Source organism: Protopterus annectens, chromosome 1.part2 (assembly GCF_019279795.1).
Source record: "Protopterus annectens isolate FY-2018-M chromosome 1.part2, PAN1.0, whole genome shotgun sequence".
Classification (NCBI taxonomy): domain Eukaryota; kingdom Metazoa; phylum Chordata; order Ceratodontiformes; family Protopteridae; genus Protopterus; species Protopterus annectens.
This window is the reverse complement of record NC_056727.1, coordinates 591,469,580-591,486,305: the sequence shown is the minus strand read 5'-3', so window position 1 is coordinate 591,486,305 and position 16,726 is coordinate 591,469,580. Positions and strand designations below refer to the sequence as shown.

Below are 16,726 nucleotides of genomic sequence, written 5' to 3'. Positions count from 1 at the left end.
GTTTAATATGCAAGTCAGTAGGCCTGAATACACCCTCAGAAGCCGGTGCCTGCACAGTGGCTCGGACCCATCCAAGGTAGAGACATCCGCAGGTTCCACAGCTGAAGCATCTCGCGGCATACCGGACTCCAAATGGGTCTCAGTAGAGGCCTGTGAATCTGAAGTAGCGAGTATTAGGGGCTGCGAAAGTGCCTCACTGAGTACTGGCGAACTGGAGACTAGCTTAGGAAAAGCGTCGTCGGCAGTTTTGGACCTAGGTGGCCTGTCTCTGTCTTTATCTTTGTGTTTTTTTTGGAATGTAGGTAGTCGGGTGGCTTACCGAAGACATATCTGGATAATTGAACCGAGTACCAAAATATTTAGAAGCAAAAATATACCGATGAAGAATAGTTCGTGGTTTAAATAAGGCACAAAACCGACTGTGAGGTACATCATGGTCAGGGCCTAGGCAAGGAATACAGTGCGAATGAAAATCTTTATGAGGTATTTGCTTTCCACAAGAAATACAACTATTGACTTTTACTGACATCGGTTTAGAGCAAGAAAAAGTTTCCCCAATGGGATACTTAGCTTTAGTTGAAGACTTCGGTTCTGAAACTCGAAAACGAAAATTTTGGGAGTCGGCCGACCGGCACTTGTGAACTGCTTCTGTGCTTTGGGCACCACACGGCAAGAAAGACTGGTGTAATGGCGTCTGTTGCATGCTTTATACCTGAGACTACCTGACGTCACGGAAGATAAGAAAGCAACCGACGCAGGACCCAAGACTTTGATAATCAGGCCGACTGAGAGCTACTGCAAGCAGATAACCCAAATGTGATGACTGCAACAGTGAAATAAGAAGAACATCTGATAGTGTATAGAACCTGCCCTGAAATGTAGATTTTTCTGCAAGATTCCCTTATGGGGATGTGCAGATAAGCTTCTTTTAAGTCTAGGGTGACCAGCCAGGAGTCCTTGGCTAGCATAGGAAGCAGCTGTTGGGAGTGTAAGCATTTTGAACTTTGGTACCACCAGGAAGGTGTTGAAAATTGACAGATCCAGAATATGGCGCCAAGAGTTCTCTTTTCTGGGCACCAGAAACAGTCTGGAGTAGAAACCCTGTCCCCTTTGCTCTGTTGGAACAGGATGAATAGCCCCGATACTGAGAAGAGAAAATACTTGCTTTTGGGCCACTGCCCACTGGTTTGGAGGAAGGTCTGGCAATCTGCTTGCGGTTGACAGTGAGTGGAACTAGAATCTGTATCCCTGGGATACAATGTTTAAGACCCATCGGTCCTGGGTAATGTATTCCCAGTTTTTTGCATGCAGGGCAAGTTTTCCTCCTAGGGGTGCAAGTACTTGGCCATGGCTGGGAAGGATGAAGGACAAGTCATTGTGAATTTTATCCATAAGAGGGTGGCTTACCACTCCCTGTTTTTGAGGTGGGAGCACTCCATTGTTTAAATCTGTGCACACCCTGAGACTGTAGTCTTTGTGGTCTGTTGCCCCTGGGTTTGGACTGAGAAGGCCTTGGAGGGACTGGAAAGGACCGGCTTTTTGAAGGCCAATGCCTACTGAATCTAGGTGGCTTCTAATTAACTCATTCCCTCCAGTACAGTTCTTTTGAGTATGTACCTTTAACTCTCGGTGGGTGTGGCTTGAACCTTCAAAAACTGAAGTTAACACCTTACAGTTCTAACAAATACTCATTGGCAAAGGTCAAATATCAATACAATTGTGTTTGAGATCATGTATGCTTCAAGACAAAACATTTTGATACCTTGTATGTAGCATAGTTTTGGAATTATTAATGCAAATATGAACAAGCAATATTTGATGCCTAGAGGTGCAGTAGGAGGGGTTTACATCATAAGTTTGAAAACTTCGAATCTCATATGATCGACTTCATATGAACGAAGTTTTCAAACACTGAACGTTTCAATGGAGATCGCCGTAGGGAATATTTCCCTTCACTTCAATGTAGCGTGATCTGGGAGTTGGTATATTTAAGTAGCGGGGGCTGTGGGGGGGGTTGCAGGGGTGCTTGCCCCCTGCATAGAGCGTTCGGCTAGGTTTTTTTGTTTTTAGTTTGTTTATATTTTACGTTCGATGTTTGAAAACTTCGCTCATATGGACTCGATCATATGAGATTCAAAGTTTTCAGACTTCGAACTTATAGTATAGACCCCAGTAGGAGGTATCTGCAGAAATGCCTGGAGGTGCACTCAGCTGTAATGAGTTGCTAATGAGACTGAGTCCCCTTGCAGGCTCTTGTCTTGAGTAAATGCAGACTGTTTCTATGGGTAAGGGAGATAAGTTATCAAACTGCAGTCTGTCAAGATGTGGGGGTTGTGAAGATAGGTAAAGGCTGCCAGCCTAGCCAGATAGAATTCTGTAGATAATTCTATCACTTGTAAATATTAATGTAAGCCTCAGGCTTGTTTTCTTAAATGTGAAAAGACTGCATTGGATATTGAACTGCAAACATGTAACAACAGTGCACTCTGCTGTAAGAAAGCTAAGTCAAGCATTTTATGACCGTCTTTGATGTCAAAATTCGGAGCCGATATGTCTAGAGGGAGGCATCCTGCTTACTGTTTTAAGACCAGAGTTAATGGCTACAATTTGCCTGTATAAATGTCCTTTACTGCTCTGGTTTCAGACCAGGTATAAAGAATGTAAATGTAGTTTTTCATAGCCTGGGAACACCACAGAAGTGTGAATAATGATGTCATGTGAAGCAGCTCTGTGTTATCGATTTAAAGAGAGAGAGAATCAGAGAGCTCTGAGCATTTGTCTTGAGAACATCCAACATCAGCAACACTGCTTTGCTCTATGTGTAAGTTATTTAGAACTGTGTTTTCTCTTAGCTATAGCTAGGAAACAGGAAGATTAGACTAGTTTGTTTTTCTGTGATGTCAGAACTTTTCTATGGTATTATTTTAAACATTTCTCTGTGATCTCTGAACTCTTGACTGGCACTGTGTAGTAAGAAGTATTGTCCTGTGTTTTATTATTTATTATTAAATATTTTTTAAACATTTCAGCAGTGGCTGTTTTATGTACAGTTAATTTAAGCTCTAGAGTATATTGCATGTATATAGTGATAACTGTACCAAGTCACTCTAATAAGTCTTGACTGTTCAGTCACACTTACCATTTGGATAATAATATTGCACAGTAATAATTGGACACCCTTTCAGAAGGGCCTTTGAGTAGCTGATATTAGTGGGTGGTGACAGCTGGTACTAACTTTTAGACTAGGCAGAAAAGGGGCACAGCTGGAGAACCTACGCCAGCCTGCCCCAGGAGTGTCTGTGTGGTTGTATAAACTCTTATCTCAAAGTTTGTATGTGTCAGATACTTGGGCAGGGACACGAAGCACTGGTTGGACAGAGAGGGTGCTGGAGGTTTTAGCTTGTCCACTAGGCTTAGATGTGGACCCTATAGCTGTGCCAGTCAGGAGTCATATTGGGGACCTGGAGAAAAAGGGAGAAACCAGCCCCAGACTGTGATCGCTGTGTGCTCTTAAGGAAAGTTGTATTTTACTGTGTGTGTATTTATTATCCTCTCCCTATATGGATGCCCCTTACTGGTGTTAGTGGTGAGGACTGAGGCTCTTTGATTACTGGGCAAGTGCACAGGCATCATATATAAATTGTTTGGCAATGGTGGGATATCCACACCACATATTAATTGGTTGGCAAATACTAATTGGCTTGTAGTGGTGTGGGTAGAATGAATTCATGTAGCTTGTGTACAATGATCACTGAAAATGTTTTGTACTCTAAATCAGCCATGCAGTGAATACTCAAGAGTTCATATCACAATTGTTTATTCATTTTGTTAGCTTAGTTAGTCAGGGAGAGCAGGCAGCATGTCAGCAGAGGAACATGGAAAGCTGACAAGGAGCCAGCTGGCTGAGATGTGCCAGGCTAGGGGACTGGTGCAGGGAAACCTGACTAAGGCAGACATGATTGTAGCTTTGTAAAATGATAAGGAAGAAAGTATCCACAACCGACGAGGGGCTGCTGTAACAAAGGTGTATATACTGCTGCTCTCCAATAAAACTTCCAGGCCCATAAACGCTCCAAACAAGTTTATTCAGTGAAAGCACAAACATAAAAACGTCGACCTAGGTTTCGTCCGCTATACGAACTTTTATTATTTTCATTTTTATTATTGGAGGGGTGTGGGGGGGGATTTCTTTGGGTATTTACATACAATTAATACACAATTCAACTCAGTTACATTGCTGCTTTAAGTTTTTAAAAATGTTTGCCTATGCATTTCATTGGATAACAGGCTCATTAAGTATGTTTGTGCATATTATTTAAGAGTTTTTGGATGTATTTTGAGGTGTTCTGATGAAGTTCGTATAGCGGAGTGCAAACCTAGGTCGACGTTTTTATGTTTGTGTTTTCACTGAATAAACTTGTTTGGAGCGTTTATGGGCCTGGAAGTTTTATTGGAGAGCAGCAGTATATACACCTTTGTTACAGCAGCCCCTCGTCAGTTGTGGATACTTTCTTCCTTATCATTTTATAGTGTTGGTGAGTTCCAGTTTCCAAGTGTTCAGTATGGAGGAAGATGGTGGAGCAATTGATGTGGGTATGCTGTTAAAGGATATGAATGAACAACTTAAACAGCATTCTTTGTTAATTCAGAAACTTATGACATCATATAACAACAGCATGGAGTCTACAAACAGTTTGGGGATGCCTTTAACACAAGTGACCCCTCCTTTGGTACCTGTAGCATCAGGCAGTGACAGTATACCTTGTGGTCAAGTTTTTCACGCTAAAAGAGTCATTGTACAACCTGAAGCGGTTAGCAGTGATTCATGGAAATCTAACCAATTTTCTTTTAACAACAAACCCGTTTCCATGAACAGTGGGATGTACAGAGAGGAAGGTAATATGCGTGACTGGCTTCGTGTTTTTGAAGTGAAGATGTTCAAAATGAAAAGAACCCAAATGGAGAATGGTTATCTACGGAAAAATATTGAGTTGGGGTTGGTTCCTAAGGGTTTAAGGCTATGGCGATATCCGAATGGAAGTGAACATGAGCCTGAAATGCTTAAGGAGCTGCATGATTTATTTAATAAAACGGGCATAGCTCTAATGGAAATAATGATAGCATATAATGATAAGAAAATAGACATGCTTATTTCCGAATTGGATCGGCTAAATAACTCAATCAGTCAAGATTTATTGTTCGATCAATATTACACAAATTATACTAATATCATATAAGATGTAGAATACAGTTGCAACGTTTTATATGAAAAGAAACAGCAAAAAATAAAAAGGGACTTGAGAGTCTATTCAACGGGTTTGGTTTATCCCAAATCCAAGCCAACTAAACGTAATGTTAGAGAAGGAAGACTGGAAGAGGGAACCAATCGGATGGATACCTTAGATGACATCACTTCCCCCTTGCCATCAGAAGCACGGCATGGTGGCAGTCCAAGAGAAGGTGAAGGTCCGAGGAGATCAAAAAGACTTATGGAGCAACAGCATGACGATGAAGAGGAGGAGTATGAATATGCGGCAACAAGACCGAGGAGAATGCGAAAGAGCGAGGAAAGTTAACTTTCAAACAAAAAGCAGCGTGAAACACAGTAGCCGATGGCGTCCAAGACATTAAGGTACTGGGTAAGCGTTTTTCTTCCCCTCTATCTCATTCTAATGTTAGAACGAGGTCTGGACAAGTAGTTACAAGTTCCTTTAATATTGATAATGACGTCGGTTTATTGCCGGACACTGTACAAGGAGGTTGTTCAAACTGTAATGGGACTGTTAACGGTTGTTTTATCAACAATACGCATGAATTGAACACCTTAGCGGGTTTAGAGGACTGTGAATTTAATTATACTTCACTTAACTTTGCGCACAAGGGCAGTGTCAGCACCACACTTGACACTTCAGCACACGGTACCAATATACAGCATGTTTTAACTGGTACTAGTTGTAGCAACGCTGAAGTGTGTATCAACATGGATACGGATTCGCCCGTACCTACGGATGCAATCATCATGGATTTAGGTAGCGAGTTGATCCTGAAGACATGTGAAATGCAATGTGACAGCATCAATAGTACTATTTATAATTTGGACAGCGAGGAATATACGATAGGTTTGTTGGACGGTAATAGACATTTTAATGATATTAACTCGAGTGATGCAATGAATGATCTGACAATTCACGACTGTATTGAGCATATGTACTTAGATGCAACAGTAGATGTAAATAATGTTGATACATGTTTTAGTTGTGGTACTGATGTTTTAGGTGATGCTGATATGTGTGTACAGTCGAATATGAATGGGGTAACAAATGCACAAAGGAAATGTAATTTATTTTTTAATCCCAATATTATTGAGAATTATAAGGGCGATTTTAAATTATATAATTATAGTAATAAGTCCTTTGACAGAGATTGTGTAGAATTGTTTTCTAAGGGTTTTAGTTTTGTACCGAAAAAAAGAGGTAATATTGTCAATAGTATTATAGATCTGAAATTATTCACCCGTAAGTTAAATTTAAAAATATTGTACCAGAGTAACCCTTGGGGCTGTAGTGAGAATGGTAGTAATAGACTATCTAAACCTAGTACTTACAACCCTCCCATGCATGATAGGATTGGGTTGTTTGAAAAAATGACGGAGAATGATATAAGAGAGGCTTTTATGGGTTATAACAAAGATGTTAACAATGCCAGTAATTTAACGAAACAAGAAGAGGTCACCCTACGTAGGATTTTATCCACTGAAAATATTAGAATCATGAAACCCGACAAGGGTAGTGGCATAGTAATAGTGGACAATAATGATTATATTTCTTACATGAATGCCATGTTGGTAGAAAACACATCCAGTGAAGTAAGTAGAAATGAGATCAATATAGCACATAAAAGGATTGACACCACACTTTTTGATATGTTATATCAGGGAGAAGTGGACGAACATGAATGGCGTTTTTTGCAAAATGAATTTCCGGTGATTAGTGGTATTTTTGGGATTCCCAAAATACACAAGGGTTTGGACAATTTGAACTTTAGACCAATAGTGGATGGAAAAAGGAGTAAAACACATTTTATCAGTCAATTTTTAGATTACCATCTCAAACCAGGCATTGCATCTTTTTCACACATCTTGAGGGACTCTTGGGATTTTTTAAGTAAAATTAGCAATACTACATTTGAAGATAATGACACTTTTATTACTTTGGATGTATGCAATTTGTACACTGTTATACCCCATGAGAAAGGGTTGGAATGGTTGGAAGAACAATTATACTATACCAATATTTACGACCAGAATAAAATTAATGTTATAGTTAAATTAATGGGGATTGTACTCAATAATAATTTTATATTTTTTGATGGAGTATATTACAAACAGGATAGTGGTATTGCTATGGGAGCAGCTTGTGCCCCAGGTTTTGCTAATTTTGTATTAACGTATTGGGAGTTGAATTATGTTTTTAATTCAGAATATTTTAAATATATTAAATTTTACGGGAGATTTTTAGATGATTTATTTATTATTTGGAATGGAGATAGTGCAATATTAAATGGGTTTTTAGAATATCTTAATAATAGTATAACTTTTTTAAAATTCACACATGTGGTTAGTAAGAAAAGCATTAGTTATTTGGACATTAATTTAACTTATGATAAAGTTAAGAAGAAGCTGGTATCTAATATTTACAGGAAGCCCACATTCTCCAATTCGTACCTACATTTTGACAGTTGGCACCCTCACCACCAAAAGAAAGCAGTGGTTAAAGGTCAGATGGTGAGGGCAGCCAGAATGGTCAGTGAGGATGTGGATTTTGATCATGAAATTCAATTTATTATTAGTCTATTTTTAAATAGGGGATACCCGCAGGACTTTTGTAACAATATAGCTAATGAAGTGAAATATAAGAGAAACAATGGCACATATAAGGCAATTCTACATAGTACCATGATGATTACCAGGGATAGTCAACTCAGTCCAGCGGTGGACGTTGGAAAATTTATATGTAACAACGTTCCTTTGTACATAACTACATACAATGGCATTTCTTTGAGTATTATAAATATAATTAACAAGAATTGGAAATTTATAAGTGCAGAAAAATCACTTGAAGGAATGTTTACGGGTGGTGTTAAACATGTGTTTAGAAAGGACACCTCATTTAAAGATTTATTTGAGGGTCTGAATATTAACACTAACAACACTTCACATAAACCCAGGGGAAGCTTTAAATGCGGTAGATGTTCGACTTGTAGGTACTTAATCAACATTGAAGGAATGGTGACTGTAAATGGACACAACATTAGAATTAACCATCATATAAACTGTTACACTAAAAATGTGGTTTATATTGCTGTTTGTCAACAGTGCGAAGGTTTTTACGTTGGCAAAACTTGTAGGCATTTTAGAGAGAGGGTAAAAGAACATCTACTTGATATTAGAAACAACAAACTTACAAATGCCCTGGCCAGACATATAAATCAATTTGGAAGTCACTCTTTTAAATTTTTCGGTGTAGTACACCAGAAGTTGGATATACAAGGCAAGTGTACTAAATACGATTTAGACTTGTCAGAAATGAGAGTGCAGATATTACTGAATGCTAACCAATATCCTGGACTTAATGAATACATAAGTATTAAGCCAATTTTATGGTTGAATAACATCAAGGGTAGTTAGTATGGCCTTTGGTAATTTTATTGTTTTTTGTATAAAGGGTTTGTTTGTTACATTCTATGTAATCTGTCTCTTTTAGATACTTATCATTATTATTTTTTACGACTGATGGTCCTGTTAAGATACTAGGGTACTTGTCATGTATACCATTTTCATATTTTAACATATATATATATATTTATATATTTATATTTATAAAAAATTTTTATTATTTTAGGGAGAGATTATATATTTAGGACAATGTGTTTATGATATAGGTTGCACATTTAGTGTACTTTACCTACATAAATCAATTTATGGTCATGTTTATATACACACACTGTGTACTGTTTATAGTTTGTTATTATATTATACACACATCACAATGTATAGTGGTCAGTTCATATTTCATCACTTATTTCATCATATATATAATCCTTTGTTACTTACTCAGTATAACTGATGCTGCAAGCTTTTAATATTTAATATTTTATATTACATATTATTTTATGGTTCAACTATTTCACGGTTTCATGATTTTAGGATTTCATTGTTTCCCCATATATATACAATAACACCGTACACACACAGTAGAGTTACACACAGTCTATTTATATGTTATTATTTACACAACATTTATTAGACACAATGGGCTTTTTCATACATTATACATACCAGAAAGCATATAGTTCTTTTTATTACTTTCATTTTTATTATTGGAGGGGTGTGGGGGGGGATTTCTTTGGGTATTTACATACAATCAATACACAATTCAACTCAGTTACATTGCTGCTTTAAGTTTTTATAAATGTTTGCCTATGCATTTCATTGGATAACAGGCTCATTAAGTATGTTTGTGCATATTATTTAAGAATTTTTGGATGTATTTTGAGGTGTTCTGATGAAGTTCGTATAGCGGACGAAACCTAGGTCGACGTTTTTATGTTTGTGTTTTCACTGAATAAACTTGTTTGGAGCGTTTATGGGCCTGGAAGTTTTATTGGAGAGCAGCAGTATATACACCTTTGTTACAGCAGCCCCTCGTCGGTTGTGGATACTTTCTTCCTTATCATTTTATAGTGTTGGTGAGTTCCAGTTTCCATGATTGTAGCTTTGGTCACAGCTGCATCAGAAAACAGCAGCCAGAAGGACGTTCAGACTGGCAGTGGAGATGTACCATCCTCAGAGAATGGACAGCTCAACCTTTCTGCAGAGGACACAGAAATCTATCTGGAGCTAAAGAGACTTGAGTTGGAGGCCAGGCATTCGGAAATAGAAGCAGCTGACAGACTGAGATGTCTGCAGCCTGAGGAGAATGAGAAACTGCTATGCCTGGAAGCTGAGGAAAAGGAGAAGCAGAGGCAGCATGAGAAGGAGATGCTGACTCTTCTCCACAGTCATGTAGGCAATGGGGAAGGGAGTAACTGGACCCCAGAAGCACAAAAGTTCAGTACATTTCTGCCGCAGTTTAAAGAGGGGGATAATTTTGATAGTTTCATTCATATGTTTGAGAGAGTATATAAGCAGTATGATGCTGACCAAAGGCTCTGGGTACGGTTCCTGACCCCCTTACTCCATGGTAAAGCTGTAACTGTGTTGTCTAAAATATCTGATGATGACTGTTTTAATTACACTGTTGTTAAGCATTGCTTGTTAGAATGTTTTAAGCTAATACCCAAAACTTATAGGAAAAAGTTTCGTGAGCACAGATGCAAGGCAGATGAAAGTGTGTGTGCATATGTTGCTGAACTGAGCACTTATTTTCATAGGTGGGTGCGTGGATGTCAGGTCACCACTTTTGAAGGGCTGGCAGACCCTTTTGGTGAGGGAACAAGCCCTTAGCACTTTGCCCGAGGACATGAGGATCTGGTTAGCTGAAAGACAATATGCTACTTCAGATGAGTTGGGGAAGAAGGGAGACCTATACCTAGCAGGCAGGGCATCCCTGCACAGGCAAAGGACCCCCAGTACTGCTTATGAGTCTAAAGGAACCCATGGTGGCCAGCACAGACTGCCCAAACAGAATCTGCCAGTAGCAGGGGAAGCCACTAGTCCAGGTACACATCCAGGATCTATGGTTAAACATTCTGAATGCAACCAGTGGGGCCATGTGGCATACAGATATCCATGGAGGCAAGGTGGGGAACAAAAGTTGAGAGCCAGTAATTGGGAAAGACAAAATGCCAATAGTAGGGTGTCTTGGGACAGCAAGGGTACCAAACTACTACAAGAGGTTATATCCTACTGTAGTGAATGGCAAAGAGGCTGTTGCTAACAGAGACACAGCCTCTGACATAACCATTGTAAAGCCTGCAATGGTTACAGAGGAGCACTACTGGCTTGGGCAGTCTACTGCAGTCAGAACTTTAGGAGGGACCCCATTCCAAATACCTTTGGCTAGGGTTCCCCTTGACTGGGAGGGTGGAAAAGGAAGCCAGCAAGTAGGTGTGTTTGAGGATATCCCTGCAGATGTCCTGATAGGGAATGATTTTGATAATGCAGTGCCATGTGCTCATGCAGTTACACGCAGTCAGGCTTGGAGACAAGCATGTGGGTCTGGTAGCCTGAGGGAGACCCAGACAGATTGGTTCCCTATTAGAAGACCGAAGACGCATTCTTTCAAATGCGTCTTGGTCGAACTCAAAAGACGGAAACGGCAAAAGATCGAAGCGGCTTTTAAGCAAATTCTTTCCCTGGGAAAGAATTTGCTTGGCCTCTTCGTTACTTTGCCGTTTTTGGCACTGTAGTGCGGTCTCAGAGTTGGTATATTTAAGTAGGGGGGTGTGGGGGCAAAGCCCCCCACTTAATGTAATGTTTAAAGTGTATTTTTTTTTTTGTTGGAACATCGATTTTTTTCCCTACGATATTGTAAGCTTTTGCTTACATAGGGTCAATTAATCACAGTTCACTTTTTTAAGCATTCGGTGATCTAATATAGACTCGATAAGACTGTATACTTGCAGCCAGGACTGGTGAAGTGGTTACTTGAGGAAGAGAGCTACTCTGTAGTAGTGAGACTGAATGTGAGCCACAGCTGCTTGTGGGTACTGATGTTCCCTTGGACAGACTGACTGCAAAGGTAGAGGTGAGTTGTAGTACCTAGGCTGACAGTGAGATTCCACTGTCAGAGGATGCCAGGCTTCCTGTGCAAGGGGAGCCTGGAAGGGTTACAAAGAGAGAGTTGAGACAGACTCAACTCCCAAACCCTACACTGCACGGCCTGAAGCAGGTAGCTAGAGAGGCACCTGATTTTCAAGGGAAGGGGGAATCTGTATACTAGGACAAAGGGTTACTGCATAGAGAGAGAACCCCAGCCTAGCCAGATAGAATTCTGTAAATAATTCTGTCATTTGTAAATATTAATGTAAGCCACAGGCTTGTTCTCTTAAATGTGAAAAGACTGCATTGGATATTGAACTGCAAAAATGTAGCAACAGTGTGGTCTGCTGTAAGAAAGCTAAGTCAAGCATTTTATGACTGTCTTTGATGTCAAAATTCGAAGCCAATATGTCTAGAGGGAGGCATCCTGCCTATTGTTTTAAGACCAGAGTTAATGGCTAGAATTTGCATGTATAAATGTCCTTTATTGCTCTGGTTTCTGACCAGGTGTAAAGAATGCAAATGTAGTTTCTGTTAACCTGGGAACACCAGAGAAGTGTGAAGAATGATGTCATGTGAAGCAGCTCTGTGTTATCAATTTAACAAGAGAGAATCAGAGAACTCTGTGCATTTTGTCTTGAGAACATCCAACATCCAACATCACCAGCACTGCCTGTTTCTATATGTAAGTTGTTTAGAACTGTGTTTTCTATTTGGACACCCTTTCAGAAGGGCCTTTGAGTAGCTGATATTAGTGGGTGGTGGCAGCTGGTACTACCTTTTAGACTGGGAAGAACAAGGGCACAGCTGGAGAACCTGTGCCAGCCTTCCCCAGGAGTGTCTGTGTGGTTGTATACAACTCTTATCTAAAAGTGTGTGTGTGTCAGCTACTTGGGTAGGGACATGAAGCACTGGTTGGACAAAGAGGGTGCTGAAGGCTTTAGCTTGCTCAGTAGGCTGAGATCTGGACCCTATAGCTGTGCCAGTGGGACCAGGAGAGAAAGGGTGAAACCAGTCCCAGACTGACTGTGATTTCTGTGTGCTCTTAAGGAAAATTGTACTTTACTGTGTGTGTATTTATTATCCTTTCCCTATATGGACGCCCCTTCACTGGTGTTAGTGGTGAGGATTGAGGCTCCTTGATTGCTGGGCCACTGCATGGGCATCACAGGGGTAAGAAAGCTTTGAGTTTTCACTGCCCTATTTAACACATGGAACAGTGTCATACCTCTCAAATGTCCAGATATTTGCACAATGTCCAGATTTTTGACTCATATTTTTGGTTTGTTCCTCATAAAATTGTGGTTTTCTGGCAAATCACTGGGATGATCTGAGGACTGAAGTCACTAAACAATGGCATACATTTGAGTTTAAGGCTTCAAATCCTTCAGAAAATGTATGTTAATACAAACTATGTTACTCTAGCAGCTTTGTTGGTTTATAACTTTTCTACAGTATTATTTTAAGTAGTAAGAAGTATTGTCTTGTCTTTTTATTATTTATTATTAAATATTTTTAAACCTTTCAACTGTGGCTGTTTTATGTAGAGTTAATTCTGTGATTCTACCAGGGTGTCTTGCTTTTTGAGTTCGTTCTGTACTTCTTCCTGGTGGGTACAGCTGCCTGTATACAGCTATTAACATGCTTGCACAGGGTTTCTATGAACAGTTCTGCATAGGCAGAAGTGTTTATAGGGGTTTGAAATTTTGCCAAGTTAGTGAGGTAATTAAAATCACCCATGAATATAGTACTGGGTTGCAGAGTTCCTATGCATCTAAAGTTCACTAGACAGAGCCATGGATTTATAATTTTCCTTACATCATAGATTTCTTTCACAAGTATGGAAAAATAATTAGGAATACCCTTACCCAAGATATCCACAGCAAGCATCACTATCACAGACTTTAGGCCAGTATTTCTACTTTCCTGTTTAGCCTACATTTTGAAGAAACTTGTTTATTACCAAACTGTAGACTTGTCCAGTAAATTTAGATTTTTATCTATAGCTTGACTTTAGACAGGATAGAAACATGGTGAAATTTTTGGCGAAATGTCATAGACCCATATAGATTCACACACACATATGGGTACCTGTCATTTTACTGAATCATAATTTCACTGAAAGTTAAATGGTTAAACCCATTTTATTGAAAGATTATTTCACTGAAAGCTCATTTCACTAGAAATTCACTTCATAGAAAAATATATTAAGTGTGGGCGGCCACGGTGGTGCAGTGGTTAGCATTCCGCCTCACAGCAAGAGGTTCTTTGGTTCGATCCTCGGCTGGGATGCCTTCTGTGTGGAGTCTGCATGTCCTCCCTGTGGTCACGTGGGTTTCCTCCGGGTGCTCCGGTTTCCTCCCACATCCCAAAGACATGCTGTAGGTTGATTGGACACTCTAAATTGGCCCTAGGTGTGAGTGTGTGTGTGCGCCTTCTGTAGAAGGTTGGGCGCTGGGCTGGTAACTCAACACCATAAAACTCCACTGCCAATCATGAGCGGACAGGTGATCCGCTGTGGTGACCCCTAACCGGGAAAAGCCGAAAGAAGAAGAAGAAAAATATATTAAGTGTAAAGATAGTACATAATGTTATTTCTTATCAAAGGAGTTATTAATGAAGTGAGTCTAGCAGAGTACATGTGGAGTGTGATGGTCAGCATCATGCTGTACCCCCATATCTGTAGATGTCTGTGTTTGCTCTCCAGCACTGATTCACTGTGTGTGTGTGTGTGTGTGTGTGTGTGTGTGTGTGTGTGTGTGTGTGTGTGTGTGTGTGTGTGTGTGTTTTTTTTTCTTTTCTGAGGAAATAAAGGGGGTGGGAGGTTGCAAAATCAATTTTTGGGTGTATTTCTTGTCGAGAAGGTATTCTATGAAATTAGTTTTCAATGAAATAGGTTCTGTCATTTGAAAATTCAATGAAATGACATAAATCCATGTGTGTGTGTGTGTGTGTGTGTGTGTGTGTGTGTGTGTGTGTGTGTGTGTGTGTGTGTGTATATATATATATATATATATATATATATATATATATATATATATATATATATATAGACACACACACACACACACACACACACCATCTGCAAATCCAGAACCAAGAAGGGAATGCACAACTCACAGATCTTCTTAGGCAATACCTTTGATACCCGAATCCCTGTTCATGAAAATGCACAATGAAGTGCTATTTTTCCATTAGCAGTGACCTAGTGATAACTGTTTGAGCTGTCACAAGACTTACCTCATGAAAATATTCTTTTAAGCAATGTACTGGAAGAATAAATTTTAGTGATAGGCAATAACTCTGGCACAGTGATATACATAACCTTTATAAATGAACAACAACTGTGGCTCTGGAGACTTGTTATCACTAATACAGGCCTCAAGAGTCACAAACAAGTAAGCCTCAAAGAATGTTTTTCCCTGACATCTCAACAGGTGTATACATCAGGGGATCTGCTGTAATGTAAAGCTCCTGTGCATGCAGCAATGTCCTTTTATGAACCTGTCATGATTCTGTCACTAAGATAACAAAACACTACTAGTGCTGTACAAAGTAAGATACGAGTAAACTTATTAGTGCAGTCTGAACCTCTTGTCATTCTTCTCGTGGTAAACTTTGTAGTCAGCATTCTAAATAAAACCACAAAATAAATCAACCTACAAAAATATGCACTTCTTAATCTACTTCTGGGGTGTTTTTCTTCCTGGACTATCATTATTTGGATCACAGTGCAATAATAAAAAAAGAAAATAATTGTGAGAAAAAGTGAGAATGAAGTGAAATAATGAATTTACTTACAGATCCAGCCCATACTCTATCTGTTCTTCCTTCCATTTTATAATACACATACACTGTTTCTCCTTTTCTAAAGCTTACAAATCGGCAGTCAGGTCCTGTGAAGTCTTGCAAAGCTATACCCCGACATATTAACACTGTAAAAAAAATAAAAAAGATAAAAAGAAACATTTCAGTTTCAATTAACATTATTACTGACCGTTTCTCTTAGTGCAACTTTCAAAATGGTTATCTAAATGATGATCTGCTTACTAAAACTGAAGTTGACATTTGCCAAATAAACACTATAAACTTCAATCAAAACCTCACTATAAGTAACTGTGAGCACACTAACAAGTGACTGTCTTACCACATTTCTAGATTTTCAGCAACTTGACTTGATTTTGGTCAGCACAATCTGTACAGAGTTTGGTCACCACATTACGTCAGTCCTTTTCATAAAGCACTGCATTCCATATTCTTCTGCTACCTCAATTTCTCCCATGATATCCAACAAAAATTACCTCTGCATGACAACTTTATTGTTTTTACATACCGTAATCTGTAGCCAAGAATTTAATTTGTCTCCTTGTTTCAAAACCTCACACAACAGACTTAGTTGAAGCTAAAGTAACAGTACAGCTATGGTTTCTCTATGACATGTAGGGGGCATGTAAAAGGTTCCCTCCCAAGTATTCTAAAAAAGTCAAAGATATGCAATTTTTGATTGGAAGTATTTGCCTAGGTATTTACATACCCCAAGCTTTCTTCAGATAACTTTTCCTCAGGCAGACAGCAAATATTGGAGGTATGCTTGAAAAAACAGAGGTAACTTGAAACATCTTTTAGTAGTGTAACAAGCTGACAGATACCTTAGGGGAGCAAATGGATGTAACTAATGTAATTACAGAAATTATACTTTTGAGCTGGGACACAAGATCTGAATTGCCTATACTTATTAAGGCCTTAAGTTCAATGCTATTAGCTATAAAAAAAAAGCAATTACTACAAAATGGAAATGAAAATCTAAACCAACTGTACCCGACGTACTGGATATGCAAAATAGATAAAAGAACTGGATGTGAGATATTTAGAGAAGGGAAGCAGCAAATTACATAAAAATAAATGAAATTTGTGGGGTTAATACATGCAGAACAATATTCAGGAAGAGGGATAGTGAAATTTAAG

The 16,726-nt window shown here is 39.1% G+C and overlaps 1 protein-coding gene across 1 annotated transcript in view; it reads right to left on the bottom strand.

Annotated features, from left to right (window-relative positions):
- MIA3 (MIA SH3 domain ER export factor 3) overlaps window positions 1-16,726 on the bottom strand; it is a 1,691,550-nt gene that overhangs the window by 1,521,201 nt on the left and 153,623 nt on the right. The window contains exon 2 of the mRNA XM_044060179.1: window positions 15,563-15,696. Within this exon, the coding sequence (XP_043916114.1) occupies window positions 15,563-15,696 (134 nt within the window). The remainder of the gene's footprint in view (window positions 1-15,562; window positions 15,697-16,726) is intronic.